The sequence below is a fragment of the Clavelina lepadiformis genome, chromosome 9, assembly GCF_947623445.1.
Source record: "Clavelina lepadiformis chromosome 9, kaClaLepa1.1, whole genome shotgun sequence".
Classification (NCBI taxonomy): Eukaryota; Metazoa; Chordata; class Ascidiacea; order Aplousobranchia; family Clavelinidae; genus Clavelina; species Clavelina lepadiformis.
In genome coordinates, this window is record NC_135248.1 from 11,339,084 (window position 1) to 11,357,743 (window position 18,660).

Consider the following 18,660-nt stretch of genomic DNA (forward strand, 5'->3'; position numbering starts at 1 on the left):
ACAAATGTAAACAAAACACATCTGTATTAAGAACAATTGAGAAAAAATATATTATGTTGTTTCAGTATCCACAGGTGAATTGGTGAGGCCACAGGAAACAAAACAATTAATCCATTATATCACTTCCAAGGTCCCAGACAAGTCAGTCAGTCTATGCTAAACAATTGAAAAATAACTTACAGAAGTATTTTATTATTCTTAAAAGCATGCAAAGCAATTACAAGTCACCAGTTCTAAGGTATAATAATAATTAACAGGAAAAAAGCAATGAAGGAAAGAGATATTGTGCACAGATGATATTCTTGCATGTTTCAGAGCTTACGGAAGGCATCGTCAAGTAATTTCTGTTGTTGTTTCTGGTGCTTGGATTTTGAACCAGCTGCTGGGGCGGCTTCTGGTGCTCTACCAGTGTAACTAAGACAAAACAAAACGTACAATAGTGAATGACCGTCCTACACCCACTTGGCTACGTTTGAGCGATGCAAAAAGCAACTGCTAATGTCCTAACTTGAAGAATATTTACAGCATAGCAAGTTGAACAGCTTTAAACTTAAGCAATAACCATGTTACATTGGCATACGAGATAAAATCTTTTCTTCACAAAAATCAAAACTTACTGTATTCTTCGTGACCATTGGCTAGAGGTACGAAGCCTGGGTTTGCAAAAGTCGTAAAATCCCATGTTTTTGTGTTCTTCCTGTAGCCAGTGTACGTCTGCATTGGGGTACTTGTTTAGTTCCGCACTGACCAGATCGAACGGGAATGGAGCAATCTGCAGAGTTACGGAAAGATTTGAAACGTGACAGTCTTTTAAAACCATTAAAGTTATTTTTTAGTTGCCATCAATAAAACAGAAAAAAATTGAAGCAACTACTCAATCAAACATGAACATTGCAAAAGCATGAAAGTAATATATGCATTAAGAAGCAATTAGACTCGTACAACCGGACTATTGGCAGAAAATTGAGCAGAACAAAACGGCTCATTCAGCAGGACCTAACCTCACGACCACACAAGCAAATGGTTTTACCAAAGGACGAAATTTAACTAGTTTCTGAATAACAATTCCAATTTCACACCTGTTCGACTCTGGTTATAGCGACGTCCTTTACAAGATCGCGGTCCGAACGTTCCTTCAAGATGTCATAATAGACCTTCCCTGTGCAGAAGATCAATCGTCGGCATTCTTCCGGATTCTCCGATGCAGGACCAGATTCGGGGATGATCCGTTGAAATTCTGTCCCTGGAAGCATTTCGTCAAAGGACGACCTGGCCAATGGATGGCGCAGAAGCGACTTCGGAGTAAATAAGATGAGCTGTAGATAGAATGGATGAATTGAACGTTGGTGGTAGTGTTGGGTGTTATGGTTTGTAGAGTAAGCTTGCTTGAATGGTTATTGGTTAAGTTTGTTTTGTCTGCAAGAGCGGCCCTGTTTAATAAAATAAATTAAAAATACCTTTACAGAGTTAAATAACAACGGTGTGCATGCACCTTGTCAGACCAACTGGTAAATTTCATTTTAACACGAAACCTGCCGAACGAGTCCTCGATAGGAACGACAGCTCGCGAACCAACTAGCTATTCTAACAATGTGCAGCCTATTAATTATTATTATACATTGTAACTTTGAGCTGACTGGCGCGGCGACATCAAATATCGGCGACATCAAGGAGATACGTCAAAACAGTAAAGAATAAGAATAAACGGGTATCAAATTCTATTTTCATGCACTCATGAGCAATAATTACTGCCGCCCATCTGAAATGCAAAACGAAGATCACAGACAAACGAACAATCCAGTCACGACTTACATTTTATGTTTGATTAAATGATTTAATCCAATTTTAGCTGAAAGTGACTTGAAAAAAGCAAAATCTGAAACATATTCCAAATTCATACACTGACCGGTTTCCTAAAAGGCAGGGCAACCTGTCGGCGAAGAATATGCATTAAATTGGCTGGCGTTGTACAGTTGGCGATGATCCAATTCGAGTCTTGGAGTTGTTTTAAGACGAAGTCGCTCGAGTTAACATCCGGGAAAAAGTCGGGATCGTCGTTTTGCATCTGCAGGAAGCGCTCCGGACGCGCTGAGGAGTGCTCAGGACCCTGTAAATAAACGAAGGACTGTTAATTTTTTGCATTTTGAGTAGATATGTCAGTCATAATAACATATGACTGATAACTTGATGATACTAATAGCGACAGTGAAGAAATATACCTAGAAAGTTTCATTAAGAGTATAAGTTAATGAAATAAGTTAAATACAGTAATTAGTTTCATTTTGCGGTATTATGTTATGTCACACAATGCTTTGAAGTATTGCAATTTTCGATTCGTTTTAATCAGTTATTCGCTCTGGGCACTGACCATTCCTTCGTATCCGTGAGGAAGCAGAAGCACCAGTCCACTCATCCTGATCCACTTCGCTTGACCACTTGAAATGAACTGGTCGATAATGCACTGGGCTGTATTGTTGAAGTCGCCGAACTGGGCTTCCCAGCAGACCAGTGAATCAGGATTGACCATCGAGTAACCAAGTTCAAAGCCTGGACACAAAAACATTGCGGTTGGGGTGAAGCGGGATAAAAATTTTCAAATCAAAGATAAAGAGTTGTTTTAAAGCGAGCAAAAACAAACAAAAAACATATAAGCATAGTCAAACACACAAAACTAAACTTTCTATAAATACATGAATGTCGTTATAAAATCAAAATATGCACTGTTACTATAATTGACCGCAAAACGCAACATACCAAGCACAGCATATTCGGACAGCGAACTGTTGCAGACGTTGTATTGGGCTTGGTCTGGATATAAATCGTTCAATGGAACATAAACCTTCTTGTCAGTCTTCTGGTCGTGCAATACATGATGGCGGTGACTAGATGGGAAAATACAAAAACACGTTTTTAGTCTTCTTTTTCCCGTAATTTGTCATGTTCATGATAACTTTCATGATTTAGTGCATAAATATATATGGCGTAAGGGCTATTATGATGCAAGCATAATAGCTTGCACTGCATGGCTATGGAATTTGTTATGGCAAAATATCACCACGTGCATCTGCTCGCTTGAAATTTATAAACTTCCTTTGTAAACCAAAAACTCATTTCACCTGAACGTTCCTCGTTCGACGTCTTGGCCACTTAACCTCACGTGAAGTCCTTCTTTAAGCAGAGAGCCGAAAGCCATCGCTTCACCGAGAGCCCAGTCCACGGTACGCGACTTCACCATCTCAGATCTGCCTTTCAACACTCGTCTCAGTCCTCCGTGGATTTGAATGTCGTTGTTTTGGGAGAAAACCTGGGAATGATCGGTTTATTAAAAAAAGGTAAATTTGATGCTTTTCTGCTTCCCATCACAGTTTGTTCACTTTGCGTCAGGACAAAACAACAAGCAGGTGCTTGTCATATAACATAGCACGGACAGTTGCAAGGATAAGCGCGCTCGCATTTCCGTCTGGACCATCACGCATGGTCAGTGAGAGACTTTCCTGTCACGAGCAAGTTGATGTCGCTGTCGAGCCACTGGCAACGATGACAGGATAGATTAGTAGTGAGAAAAATTTTGGTCCAACCGACATTTTGTTTAGACTCTTGGCGTGCGTATCGAGATTTTCCCCGCACACCAAAATCAAAGAAAGCAAATGTACAAATAAATAATTTTACAAATAGATTTGTAAAAAAACATTTGCCAAAACTTGGATGATAATTGTTTGTCCTGATATTAGCAAGATTAAGCTTATGGCGTTTTCATGCATAAAACTATAGCCTGAAAAAGTTTAAACCACCAAAAAAACAAATAAAATTTCATCAAAAACGTTTAAAATCTCCAACCTCCCCAATATGTCGGAGCGTGTCTTCATCTAATCCCGTGTCCTTCAACATCTTCAGCTCCACTTTTCCGTATCGATCCTGGAAGAATCCTTTCCACGGGGAGTCGAGCCAGTGCCGGAAGTTGAGTTCATTGATCGATTTTGAGGTCTCCAGCGCTGCTTCGCATATCTGGTCGTACTCCTTCACCTTTTTCTGCACGAAAATATAAAACTGTTACGTTATCTATACAGAGGAAGCTCGTAAACTCTCTTTAAAACAAAAGTTTGTGCAACTCAGTGTAACTTAACTTGGTTCCGACAACATGCCTATGTAATGAAATATATTTCATGGACTTCTAATACCAAAATTTGTGCCGTTGGACTAAACCAGGGGTTCTTAACCTGTGGGTAATTACCCACTAGTGGGGAATTTGAGGATTTCAAGTGGGTAACGAAACACAATGTTAAATCTGGAATCAGATTTGCGTTGTGCAATCTCAAAAATAGAGCCTGACATTGACTCGATCGTCGCTGAAAAGCAAGAACAAAAATCGCATTGACGTTGTTTGAAACTACGTAAACGTTCTTTAATGTTATTCTTCGCATTGAAATTGTTCTTTTTGTTAAATACCATTGTGCTTTGGGATATGTCACACAGGTCACTAGGATTCATTTTGATTTTTCAGTCAGTTTTAAAAGTATGTGGGGAATATAGGTTTATTAAGTAGCGGAAGTGGGTAATGAAAAGAAAAAGGTTAAGAACCCCTGGACTAAACAGACGTATTGGCATATACTTACTATACGGTTTGCGAAGTAAACAGCTTTTTTGAATGTTGCATTTTTGCTAGATTTCTTTTGCTTTTTATACTTTTCATTACTTTTTTTCTACTAAAAACTCGGGATCACATCTCAAGAAAAAAATTTCAATAAATTCAAACTGTGAATTTAATAAGACCCATTTACGTTTGCCTTTCGTATTTAATGTAACAAATGAAATTGCGACCAAGCAAAGCGACTATATCCGCAGTTAATATGAAAACCCATGTGCAGACTGCAGACTATATGGTGATAACTTGCCAGTCAAAAAACGATAATTCATAAACGGCGCGAGTCGTGCGATTCGCCACAATTACGTCTTCGGGTCTGACGTATGGTGAATAAACCCAGTTGAACTGAAATCGTTAGATTTTTGTTAAAATTAAGATTCGTGGACAAGCTTGTGATCTCGCAAATAGCGGTCGTAAAAATCAACCCATAAATTATACAAATTTGTTGATTTTATGGTAACAATGGACCTAAGAGCCCTTCTAAATGCTTCACACACATAACCTAAGTTTGAACAAGTCATTAGCGACATGGGTAAACTACCCCAATAAAATAAAGTATCACCACCAGTTAGAACACAATTCAATATTTGTTGAACAGACCTCAACGTCATCGCCCTTCACGTGACCTTCCTGTGTAAGCTTTTCTGTGTAAAGTTTAAATACGTTCGGATGCTTCCGTATCTTCTGGTACATGAGAGGTTGCGTGAACATGGGCTCATCCATCTGTGGATCATATATAGAGATTGGTGAGCTGGCGTGCTTTAAGGAGTAAATATGTATTTTTATCTATGTCTACCCTTTATTGTGATTGTTCTAATCGAATATTGGCGCATTGGGCCACCGATATCGATTGAAATTATTGTAGCTTATAACAGCTTTGTATGCAGTACACTGAGTACAGTAATGTATTATATCCTGTAGTAGAAAATTTTTAAATTTTTTCGCTTAAGAAGTTCAATGTTCTGCTTTTATCCTCTTCACACAAAAAGCGCGTAACACAGACCGTTTTAATATTTCTGTAATCAATGGTCGATCTACCTCGTTGTGGCCGTTTCTTCTGTAGCACACCAAGTCAATGACGACGTCTTTGCCGAATTTCATTCTCCATTCTGCGGCAACCTGCAAGAAAATTAGTTGATGTCATAGTTGACGGTTTTAAAAACTCTTCATCATTACCAATAACCTCATATATGTTGAATAATGAATATATTGTGCTAGGATATTATCTGTCACGCGAAAGCTTCCAATTGGACTCTTTCTGAAAGGTCATCACCGGTCAATATTTACCTTGCAGACATGAATAACGGCTTCTACGTCATCGGCATTCACGTGAAATATTGGAGCCCTTACTACCATCGCTACATCAGTACAGTATGGGGAAGATCTAAAAAAAATTGATAACTTTGTTAAGAAAACATTCTAAGATTGAAATTTATTGCAATATTCGTAATTCTTAATTAGTTTCTTAATTTTGACGTAACCATAACGCAACGCCAACTTAATGTAACCGCCACAAACAATAATAACCATGAAATCTAGCAAATAAAAACTTCTCAGAAATCAACGAAAATTTTATTTGCCCAACCTTGAATGCCTTGGGTCAGTGGTGAAGCCGATCTGGTTGTTAACGACGATGTGGATCGTACCGTTGGTTGTGTACTCTGGCAGGTCACTTAAGTGAAATGTTTCATAAACAACACCCTAAAACGGATTTAAGTACATTGATTAAATTGCGGGACTCAAATGAATGCGAAAGTAAAATGACTGATCGGTTTTGTTACAAGGATGGATAACTGAAAGTGCTTTATGAAATGTGGTTCGTTATTTTAAGTTACTGTTTCATTATTTTCCTCAGAAATATCTCTAGTTTTAGTGAGTCACATGAACAACTTTTTGTATAAAAAAAAAACTAGTTTATTCATTTCTTACATACGAAAACATAAAAGAAGTTACCTGTCCTGAAAAAGCGGCGTCGCCGTGTAGTAGAATGGACATTACTTTGGAGCCGTCAGTGTCTCCAAGGTAGAATTGTTCGGCCTTAGTCTTGCCCTGGACTACCGGGTCGACAGCTGAAAAAATGTAAACGCATTTTAAAAATACAAACTCGTTATCTATAATTTTTTTCAAATAATTATGCTTTTTTAATGCTAAGATGAAGAAGACTGGTTGAAGAAATAAAACAATGAAAACGGAGCATACTGTAAGTAACGGCAAAAAAGCCCGCTCATTTAGGCTGAGACCTGTTACAGATGTCTAGATTTTCAGAGAGAGTAAGTCTGATAATACAATAATGCACGTGTGAAAATCACGTGTGAAAACTACGTGTGAAAATCATGCAGTGAAATTATCCACTGTGATGACATCCTTTGCTCTTGCATAGAGAACTGCAGCTGACATAAGCAGTGACGTCATTGGTAGTCGTGCTATTGACTTACCTTCAAGGTGGGACGGATTAGCGCACAATGACAGGTTGACCAACTTGTTTGTCACGTGATTGATACGTTCGTGTGACATGCCCAGATGATACTTGACATCACCAGAACCTTCGTCGCCTGTTCATGATGAAATAATATCTCATTGTGTCGAAAGAGCAAACAAAAAGGCTACATTTAGTTATTGTACACAGATGTGTATTTCCGTGGCTAGCGTATATTTACGACCCCGGTTATACAAAGCAGCAGCAATGCATTTCATTCTACCAACGCATCCGCCGTGGTTTACCGCTAGACAACTGAACTGTTATTAAGCCTACACAATTTACATCACATTCACCAACATTTGTAAGCATTTAAAATGGAGCATGTTGGCAACGTTTACCTGCTCTCAAGTTGCTGTCGAACTGGCAGAAAATCTGGTCCAAATCCTTTCGGATCACGTTGGCCAAAACATTTAAACGACCCCTGCGAAAAGTTAATACAGTACTTAGAATGATATACATGTTATTAACTGCACAACGGGCAGTGGCAAATTCCGCAATTCCATACTAGGGACAACCTGGTGTAGATCTGTAATTCGGGTAGCAAACACATTCCTAGCAAACATACTGTACAATTGAAAACAAATTAGCCACTGAGTCAAAGAGGAACAACATTATACATAAACCGCACAGAAAAATACTCTAAGAAACAAACAAGAATAGATCCTGAACCTGTGGGGCATTCCCATGACGAAACTCTCCACCCCGTGAGTAGACGCGGTGTCGATGATCGTTTTCAAACCTGGTATCAGGATCTCACAGCCTTCCAGACCGAACCGCTTTTCACTTGTCCACTTTTTGGCCAGGAAATCTTCAAATCTAAGTTGGAAGTTTTTAGGCGATATAGAATTTTAATTTGAAGTTTGATCCAACATTAAAATTAGGCTAAAAGGGTAAGATACAACAAAACTTTGTTAAAGTGCAGTACATGTTTACTGTACAACTAGTTACCGAATTAAAATTAAATTTTCGCGTATTCAGAACATAGCAGCTAACAGAAATTTGCCTATTAATGAATAGCAAGTTCGTGAAGCGACACATTTCTCGTAACAGATGACTGCACGCAAGGATCAGCGCGAGATTTGCAATAAACGGACAAAAAAGCCAAGTAAGACACGATTACCACAACGTTCATTTGCACGATCTTGTTATAACAATGGTAACATTAATATTTTCCTTTCATAGAAAAGGAGAGTTTAAAATCGTCAAAGGAAATTACATGGTGGCCCGGGTACAATGGGAAGTACCGGAATCCTTACATTAACAACGATGGCGCAGTTAGGATTTCTCATAACCCGCTCAATCGCAATGATTAACAAAGTGACCGTTTTATTTCAACGCCAGTTGAAAGATGTAAAAATAATGAAACAAAAATAACTTTTCACGGACTCTATGCAAATCAAAGATATTACAATAGTTTAATGTCAGGACCCTAAATACGCTCAATATTGTTTTTTTTTGGAAATGTTCCTTCCATGTAAAACTGGAATTAATTTAAATACAATTCTTGATGGAAAAAGTATTGATAAAAATATCACACATTTAAATAGCCCTTTCAACCTACTGAAGAAAGAATACAATGGAGAATACAATGAAAGAAAACTTAAGAAACGCTATTACGTACACACATGAAACTCTATATGACTTCAACGGCAAACTAGTAAATGAAATGAAGGCACAAAGGAAACTACTACGTGTGGAGCCGTTTATAAGAAAAACTAAAATAAAGACTTTAAAATAAACAAACATGTTGAATTATAGAATAATTGAATAATTCTATACTGTGCTGTAAATGGAAACCTACAAATATGCCGAAACGCGATTTTTGCAATAACAAAATCCCGACTCTGTTAGTACTACAGTCGAGATTGTTACGTATTTCTTATTTTTCGGGATAATTTTATGCGGGACATTTTCATAAAAGTAAATAAGTTTTCGGAAAAGCGTTATAGGTCCGTTGCAAAAGTAAAATTTCTAACGTTGCAATGTGATAAAATCTCACTTTGTAGATCTTAGCAATCTTTCCCAAGCAAGCTGTTTTTCTGCATCTTTCAATTCGGTCACGCCGGGTGGCTCAAATTGCTGTCGAATCCAATGGCATTGCTCATAGTTATGAATAAACATGTATTCGACGCCAATGTTACGACAGTAGGTGTGCTGTAAAAACATAAGAGTTTCCTGGTTCCATAGGGCTTAAAATGAAAATACACACCAATATCTTGACTCTAATGATATGGATGATACCATGACAGTTTTATGTAGTGCTGCTCTGTCAATTGAAAAGTGTAGGCAAGCAATCGTAATGACAATTAATACAAGTTTCGAATGAGACAAACCTCGAGTCTACGAATAATTTCCCTTAAAGGAAGTGCCTTGTCTTCACCACCAATCAAAGTTGTTTTCGGAAGCTGGTAGACTTTGTCCATTTCCGCTTCCCCTATTATGACATCACAATGCGAAACTTTTCCACATAAAATCTTTGAATTTACGGTAAAAACTTCCAAGTCATGAGTTAGCGGAAATATACGTATAATAAAGAGATCTTAAAAACATGAAGGCAGGGGTATTATGGGAAATGTCAAGACAAGCTTAAGTTTCACTCTTGTGATATGGTTCAGTGCATGCCCACGAGCTCATTGGTTTTTCATGCATGAGTTAAGCAAGTTGAACAACCAAAACTGAGTAAACGGTTTTCTTTGTTCAAGGAAAAACGCTCATGAAAATATGAAAGATAAATTTTCACTGCATTACACCTCTAGTCTAGCTGCATCACACCTCTAGTCTAAAACTTATCAATCTAACCTATGTCAGCAGGACACACAGGACGGTATAACACAAACATAAAAAATTGAGATTTTAACCGTGGTTAATTACAGTAAGACCAAAAATTAAAGTCAACAGCAAGGTTTGCATAAAAACTTTGCACCCGAAAACCAATGCGTGCCTAGTAATTCACACACATCTGCTTACAATTCAGACCAAAATATTATGCCGGGGCTGTACTATATTTCAACAGTGAAAACGTGTCATCTATAAAAATATCTGCATTTTTACCAATAAAGTCAATCAAAATGCAAAACTCATATACTTCAACATGTCATGACAACAGACAATCAAATATCATGCGGTGATCTCCCAAAACGAGAATTACATAACTACCTGAACACCAACATTTAGCAGCGTACTAAATGTTTTGGATTTGACTCGAAACCGAATTTTGAAAAAAACAAGTCATGTTTATTTCTTATTCTAATTACTGCCACGCCTACATACGAGTGCATGAGATTTATACTTCCAACTTTGAAAACCCAAAATAAGCTAAGTGAGGTAAACGGTGGCTAAATAAAGTACATGCAACACTATGGCACGTAAATAATATAGTTACATTTCTGGTAACATGTATTGCTAAGCACAACGTGTGTTGTTATAGTTATATAGAAGTGAAGTGTTATATATATAGAAGTGAATGTATAATATCCATCAGATTTTGGAAATGTTACGTTTACATATAACAATTTAGTAAAACCCAATCCTTGGCAGCACCTCAATTGGAAGCTCCCGCACAGATAAACTTGCATCTCACATCTAGTTTACTCAACAAATGCAACAATATGTAAATGTTTTAAGCTAAATAGTTCAGATATTAAATAATACAACCGAAGCAGATTTGGAAGTTGTCACACATAACTACAAGCATTCACAAGCACACTGTTATTGAAACCTTCCCAGCAAAGAAGGAAGAGAAAAGATGTAAACAGTTATTCCACACTTTGCAATGTGTCTGATCAACGAATTAGAAAAAAACACGCAAATTAAATCAGAATGGTACCGAATGGATATTTTTTTCCAGTGCCAAATACAACGCTTTCTCTGGAAGAAATTTCATCATCAGAAGCATGTGACAAAGCAACGTGCAAAGGATAGGATACTTGAAGAGGGTCCAAATTGCTGAGTAAGTGTCCACGGATCTGAGGAATGAAATAATTAAATGCGTACAAACGAGGTATTTGTTTTAATATTTGAAACTTGTACTCAAACTATAGAAACCTTTGACACTAAACTTATCGCTAAAAAGTATGAACAAGACTTCACTCTAACCTTTCAGGAAAGCTTGATGCAACCCTAAAACCTATGCTGCGATAACGCTTCAAATAACATAAATGGGCGAAAATATTTAATTCCACAATTGCCTGTGTAACAAACAAAAGCACCAACTTTTCCACACAGAGGTAGGATTCTGTACTGTATATAGGCTACCCAAAAACGCAAATGTTAATGCAAAAAGTTTGAAGCCTTGAAAGTATGTTACAGCCACCCTGAACTTTTATCTTGTAAGCGTGGACATGGGGGTAAAAAAGGCAAAGATTTGCAAAGTTCAAAGCCCTACTGTTGCTTATATTGCTTCTAAATGATTAAAATAATTGCAGTATAACAAAATCATCAGAAGTGGAAATAAAATTATAGGCCAAATTATGCTCTTTAAGTATGACATATACTGTACTTCAAGGTACTACAATTGCAAACACAGGTTATCATGCAATATTAACTGAAAGGTGATTGACAAGCAAGTTGGGACTGTGCTGTAAGTGCAAAAAGAAAAAGTAAAACTATTGACATTAGGTGCTAATGAAATGCATGCAAAATATTTTGAAATTAGCCTTTCAGTGATGAAACTTAAGTTGCTCCTTGACATTTTCCGTGTCCAAATTGAAAAATTTTGTCGCAATATGCAGCAAATATTGTCAGAACATACAAAAATGTAACAAAAGAAGTTTTTCATATTACGATATTGGGACAGTTTTCCATGAGGAATGTGCCAAATCGAACACAATTCCAAATCTATCAAACTTTGAGTATTTAACCATTTTTTCTTATTTTCACAAATCTGAATCTTCTAGACATATTCAGACCAAACTACAGTATTCATTTTGTAAGAAGTATAAAAATAGCAAGAGCACAACATTTAAGCCTATATATACCTGTTTGGAGGACTGTTACGACGATGAAACGTTTTATAAGATTTTTTTTTGTGGTTTCATACAAGTTACATAAAAAGCAGGTTAATTCCTATTCAATCAATAACAAAGTGACCACTTCAACCATGATTTCCTTCCACGTCAGTTACTTTGATGATGCGAAATGGGCAAAGTTGGCAGACTCAGTTTTGCACGAACACCAGAATATATATATTAATTGTTTGCATTTTCACAAGTGGGAATCTCTTTCAATTTGGCACATCCCTATTTCCATTGCACAAAAAAGTTCAGAAACTTTTTCAGGTGTCATTAGCTGCACAGCGCACATTTTCATACCCAAGTTATAACTGTCAAGTGACAGTTCAGCCGGAGAAGAGCTGTCAAGATCGGCCTCAAGTATGCCGAGTGGATCCAATTGGGCAACCCTATGACCACGAATCTGCAGGAAAGAAGATCTTAATTGGTAGTAACAAAATTTGTCTTTTCTACTTTTTGAACAAATTTCTAAAAAAAAAATTTGTTTACATATTTGTTCTATCGGGCTTTTTATGCTTTAAATTGTAAAAGTATGTAACTCTCACTGGAATGCAATTGAGAGAGGTGAAGTAGTGAACTGGGTGAGTCTAAACTTTCCTATTAATTACTGATCCTTTTGTTTGTGTTTAACCCCAAGATTCAAAAAATTTGCAAAAACAATACAAAAGGGCACGAAAATTAAAATCGGTTGCCCATTCAGATTGCATTTCATAATTCCTCTATTTAATTCTGTTAGATAAAGTTGATGACAAAGATGTCATTTTCAACAGGAAGCAGCATATATGTACATTTAATTAATGCACTAATGATATACTAGTACAGTAGCTGAAGGTAGCTGGGAAAACAGCATAATTTTTTAATAAACGCAATGCTAAATGGCATCAAATAAGTGAAGAAAACTAACAACCAATTTTGAGGATCAAGCACAAGGTCCTGGAAAATTACTAAGACAACTGCCATAATTAGCTGCAAAATATTAATGGTATTTATAAATATATACTAAAATCCACAGTAAAGTTGAGAAATTAATTCAACAGACCTGCACTAAGTGAGTTTCGCTGAATACATTATGAACGACAAATTACAATTGAAAACACTGTGAATTTTTTTGGAAAAAATGTAAATAGATGAAGTTTAATACGTTTACCATAAATAAACCTGTAATTACTCAAAGTATTTCACCTATCGGAGCCAAGTCAGGTTAGCCCACATAACAAACCTGGTATCCCCTTATAAGAGCTTGCACAGAGAGATGTTCGTCGACGACTTCATGAATTTTACTAGTATCGAGCACAGCTTCTGATGTTTGTGCAGTCATAGCACCAGGAACACCACCACCAAGTGACGGGGGTGCCTGGTACGCTTGACCAGGTGCAGCACCCATGTTGACGTTTCGAAAATATGCATCCCAGGACTGTATTGAAAAAGAGTATAAATTAATAAATCGTATGAAACTTCTGTGGACATTATTTGGTTCTATGAAAGCTGTATGTGATTGTTGCAACTTGCAACTGCTTTAAATTATGTTTTACAACTTTGTAGTAATACGCAGACGCTGTAGTATTACATAGAGAAACACGATTTGTGAAATAGGTTTGTATAGCTTTTGTGTATTTAGGTTGCTGTAATTCTCACTTAATGTATGGCAAAAACATGCCTTTGACAATGCACTCAATTGACTACCAGTAAATAACCGCATAAATTAAATACATGATATGTAGAGTGAACCAATTCTCTAACTAAGAGTAAGGAAAAGAGCCATCGATTATAGCCAGCTGGTATATCCGGTGTAAAGCAATCACCCACCAGGTATTGTAACACAGGTCTGCCGCCTTCGCATGCTGTGAAACTACCAAGCAGTTATGCCACGCTGACATCATCCAATCGGTGTGCGCGAATATGACGATGTACTAAACGCCCACTTTCAACGTCGATATGATTGGGCAAGTTTTTGGTTGAAAACGTGACGGTATTGAGTTAAGACAATCTAGTGTCGTCTTAACAACGTATGGGCTTGCTTCGATGGAAAAAGCGTATTTATTTGTTTACAGGTCTGAAGTCTGACGCTAAACGAAGCGAAATCGGTGTAGCTGACATTATCACCACACTCATACACTGTCAAGCGACATGCAGTTTGCATTGATAACAAAACAGATTCAAAAGAAGTAGGTTTACAATTGGGTGGGAATAATGACAAACAGAGGGTTTGTTTTTCTGTCAAAGCCGTAGCAAAGTAGGCCACCAATTAAATCGTAATTTCTTTCTGCAAAAAACAATGCATAAAAGAATTTGGCTATAAACGGCTAATGCGACGAAAAGCATTTATTTGTAGACGATCTATTTAGGACTGACAAGTTCTCGTGACTAAACTATGTCACAACTGGATTACGGCATTGTTTACCAGCCATTTGGCAGGAAAACGCACAAAATTTGACCTCTTTAATTTAAGCGCAATTAAAGAAACCGTTTCTATTATACTTGATTCATTGGCCTGGTTTCGGAAAACGCAATGTCGAAAACCACATTGTCAAGACCGGAGTTCAAAATTATTTGCTAACTTTGGATACGAAATGCTACGCTAAGTTATGCATTACGTTTCGCCAAGTGGGCTACCTGTAAAAGTAACTTGAAAAGCATTACAAACAACCAAGCCGAAAGAATGTAGTAAAACGCCCAACAACCATTTCAATGTTAAACGCATGTTGTATTATACATAGTTAACAGCGGAATAGCGGTATTTGTATTGTAATCTCTGCAACATATCTTGAAGCCCATATATTAAATTGTTGGTCTTTATTAAAACTGCTTTGTACCGAAGTACATAACAAAGCAGCAGCTCCTAAAAAAATCGCGGTGGAATATCATAATCCATAAACAACGTTTACGAAACGGCAGGGCACCTTGGAATGTTGGCAATACACGCCTTTAAACGTGTCGCGTAGCTTTATAGTTACAGATTGCTGACGTCAATTTAAAGAAAGAATTTTAAGCACGTAAATTTTTAACGTGAGAAATTATTAGTCATTGACAGGATACAGGGTTAGCCTCGCAACAGACGTTTAAGAAACTGTGGTGGAAGTGAAACCTATTATGTTGATGGGGTCAGGCAATGACCTTCAATACATAGCGCAATGGAATATCTGATATGCTTGACATTGCCCGTTTGCTTTGGCATCTTGGCTTTGGTACAAACGAGTTTATCGCGATAATATGGTGCTTTATATTAGATTGCAAGGAGCATTATTAGTTAAACAAACTGGTCAAAAATATCAGAAAAAAAGTAGCAATTTGGCGTTTCTTATGAGATCATATAAGTATTATATACAGGAATATTTTCCTGGGTTTTGTAAGAAAATAAAAGTAATGCCAGCTTTAAGGAAAAATGGCAAATAAAAGGGGCTATATTTTTAAATCAAAAACAAAATAATATCATCACTGAAATAAGTTCAAAATGACCTGAGTAATTTCATCATAGCAATAATTTCTTGCATCTTTCTATGATGTTTTAACTTAGCCTTAAATCAAACAGTAGTTGTCAGCAAAACTTGCAAGGATTTTTTTTTGGTGAAAGGATTTTTAGAGTGACTATATCAGTGAGTAGGTCACACAGCCCGTTGTTAAAGATAGGTGATTAAGTTAGGAGAATGGGTATGCTAAAAGTTGATTTAAGCTATTTAGGGTTTAATAGAAGTTAAATTCAGATTAAAAGGTAGATTTAAGTTATTATAAGTCAGTTTAACAAAAACACATGAAAAATGGCTTTGAACGCATGAACTTTTCCGTTGAAATAGTGACAGCCAAAGGTTTCCGATAACACATAGCGGTTATGTAGTTATTGCTAAAATTGTATCTCAAATTTGGCCTACTATTATGACAAGGAAGACATTATGACATCACAATATAAAATCAATATGACTGGTGTTTGTATTAGGTATGGTAGGCTAGTTGTCGCATTATGGATGGACTACGTCTCCATAGGTAGGTGACTAGTATTAGGTAATGTTTATTTTCAGCATAGGAATGTCACAGATCACAGCATATAAAAGTTTATAAACATTCTTGTTTTTACCAGTACAACACGAGACTAGAGCCAACAAGCAATACTGAACTGTACTGTAGGTTAGCATTTTCAGTAACCAGTACAAATACACCAACAGTAAGCTAGCTAGTTAAAGCTTATTTAATGCAAAATGTTCCTGTTACATCCATAAGTACACTGTAATTAGATCTATTTCTTTTTATTTGTCTGTTATACTTGATCCAAATATCTGAGTCATCATTCATCCCCTTTGTTTTTGTTATTGTCACGTAATATAAACTGCGATCGTTGTCATAATTAAGCAATGAATTTGCATTCTTATGATTTATTTATGGCAATAACTGCTTACCTAATTATATACATATTAATACAAATCCTTTTACCAGTATATTTACTGACAACTACTCTTTGCTTTAAGGCCAACTCGTTTTTGGACTTCCCCTTCACTTTAACTTTATACAGTCTTGGTCTCATTCTGTCCATAGATACTCTTATTCCAATAGTTTTGATTCTGTTTCCATGTTATTCTTCTTCTTTTGATGAAATTATTATGAACACCCATATAAAACAACTTATCATGCAATACATGCTACAAAAACACACATTATACACAGTATTTTACTCGCCTTGTGAACACTATTGGGATCTTCAAGCCAGCTTTCATACATATCTTCCACATAAGCAGAGTTGCTTCCATTTAAGAAGGGCTCTGCTTTCGCAGCAGCAGCAGTTGCCTGCTGCTGTGACACGTTGGATGTGCTGGCATAGTACCGTGTGGAACCCAAATTTCTTAACGTCCTTTCTGGGTACTTTACAATGTTCCGATTTAAACCAGAGCTATGAGTCCTCCTTGAAACTGCTATTCTCTGCAGTGTCTGCAGGGCAATTCTTGATCTATGCATGGATGGTGGTCAACAAGACTTCAATATTTCAAATTTCGACAACAGGTTTCCATTTTATGAAAGCCAGGTATACAAATGGAATTTCAGAAATGTATATATGTTAGGGATTAGGACAGATGTAAACATATACAGAAACATATATTAGTATATATATACAGAATGTAACTTAGCCAGTTTTAAAACAGCACCCAATTTCATATCAATCATAAAAATCAAAATCAAGAAGTAGGGAGTGATAGTAGAAACATTTCAACTTTTAAAACTATTTACATCACTATTATCAGTACCAGATTGGAAAGTTTACTAAGTGCATGGGGGATTAAAATTAATTGCGCATATACTTGGTTATTGTTTCATCTTGTTGCGCAGGGGGAGTTTCTCACCCAAAAACAGCCAACTTTATTTTGGATAGGTAAATACTTAACTGGTACACACTATCTCTATTGAGAAGTTTGGTTTTGATGCGTGGGATAAATATTCTACACCAGTAAATGTAATTTCAAAATTTGCACCAAACCAACATAATACTTAGGCCTATTATACTATAGAACATAGAAGCAAAACAACAATTCCGCACCAGAAAAAGCTATGGCACATCACACAAACTTTCCAGTGGAGCACACTTCATACAGGCTATAATAAGCTATTATATTATTAGCTATTAAAGCTGGTATTATCTTATCAAATTCGTATCTTCATAGCCTAGTAATCATGCTACCTGTAAGTGCAATCATTGCTCAGTGCTCATTCAGGCGTTAGCTATACGGTACTTTATAGCTATAAGCTAAGGTAGTCTTTCATCTGAGCTTGTAATATAGCCTAAACATTAAGTCTATATTGGTAGCCTAGCTAGAATAAGGTTAGGCTACATATCAGTTTAAATGTAAACTGCAAATATGATAAATAATTTATTTAACTAAATTACTATAATAGTAAGTTATAAGAAGTAAAAATGAACTTAAGCTGCTTGTGTGCCAGCAGCTTATCATTGCACAACAAAATACGATAATAACAACGAAACATTTTGACATAGCATATTTCTGTTTCAATGATTTTTTACGTTTTGCTAGGCCTATATTTCTTCATTCTTGGCGGCATAGCCTATTGATTAGTCATTATTCCCATCTAGGCCTAGGCCTATGTCTAAAACAACACCGTACACAAACTACGCAAGTAGGCCTGTACTGACTTACAACTCTCCCTGATTGACCTTCATGTCAACCACCGCTTCATTTATCGAAACGTATGTGCTCACTGCTCAAGCGAATGAAACTTTTTTGCGACCTCTCTCGCTGATATTTTTACTCCAATCACGAGGAATGGCGTTACTTCGGAACAGGGTTACAAACGGGCCAAGTTACTGCATTTTTTATACTTCTTTGCTGTTCTATACTTTACCTTAACATGTCTGTTTTGTTAATTGTTGCACGCAAGCAGAATATTTGCGATGTTGGGTGAATATGCAGTGAAGACAAAGCAGTTTGAAGTTACAACGCTAGAGGTCTAGACTCTAGAGCCAAGGTAGATGCAAACATTTTAATTGCAGTCTTCGCAGACGTTTCTAATATTAATTGTTGTCTATACTCATT

General features: G+C 36.7%; 1 protein-coding gene across 4 annotated transcripts; it reads right to left on the reverse strand.

Moving 5' to 3' along the window:
- Nucleotides 1-7: 7 nt before the first annotated feature.
- On the reverse strand, nucleotides 8-17,189 carry LOC143470960 (2-oxoglutarate dehydrogenase complex component E1-like). 4 transcript variants are annotated; one of them, XM_076969257.1, is made up of 22 exons: nucleotides 16,796-17,189; nucleotides 13,350-13,544; nucleotides 10,948-11,086; nucleotides 9,455-9,555; nucleotides 9,121-9,275; nucleotides 7,791-7,937; nucleotides 7,460-7,542; nucleotides 7,078-7,194; nucleotides 6,596-6,711; nucleotides 6,228-6,343; nucleotides 5,930-6,026; nucleotides 5,681-5,761; nucleotides 5,243-5,365; nucleotides 3,838-4,029; nucleotides 3,117-3,304; nucleotides 2,755-2,882; nucleotides 2,369-2,547; nucleotides 1,907-2,107; nucleotides 1,080-1,316; nucleotides 618-772; nucleotides 323-414; nucleotides 8-151 (listed from the first exon to the last, which is right to left on the reverse strand). In XM_076969257.1, exons 1-22 carry the CDS (start codon nucleotides 17,069-17,071, stop codon nucleotides 147-149), a joined length of 3,123 nt encoding a protein of 1,040 aa, XP_076825372.1. In that variant the 5' UTR covers nucleotides 17,072-17,189; the 3' UTR covers nucleotides 8-146. The 4 variants fall into 4 exon arrangements, with proteins under 4 accessions (XP_076825372.1, XP_076825371.1, XP_076825370.1 ...); XM_076969256.1 differs by having other exon boundaries at nucleotides 8-156; XM_076969255.1 differs by having other exon boundaries at nucleotides 8-414; nucleotides 16,796-17,188.
- Nucleotides 17,190-18,660: the final 1,471 nt, after the last annotated feature.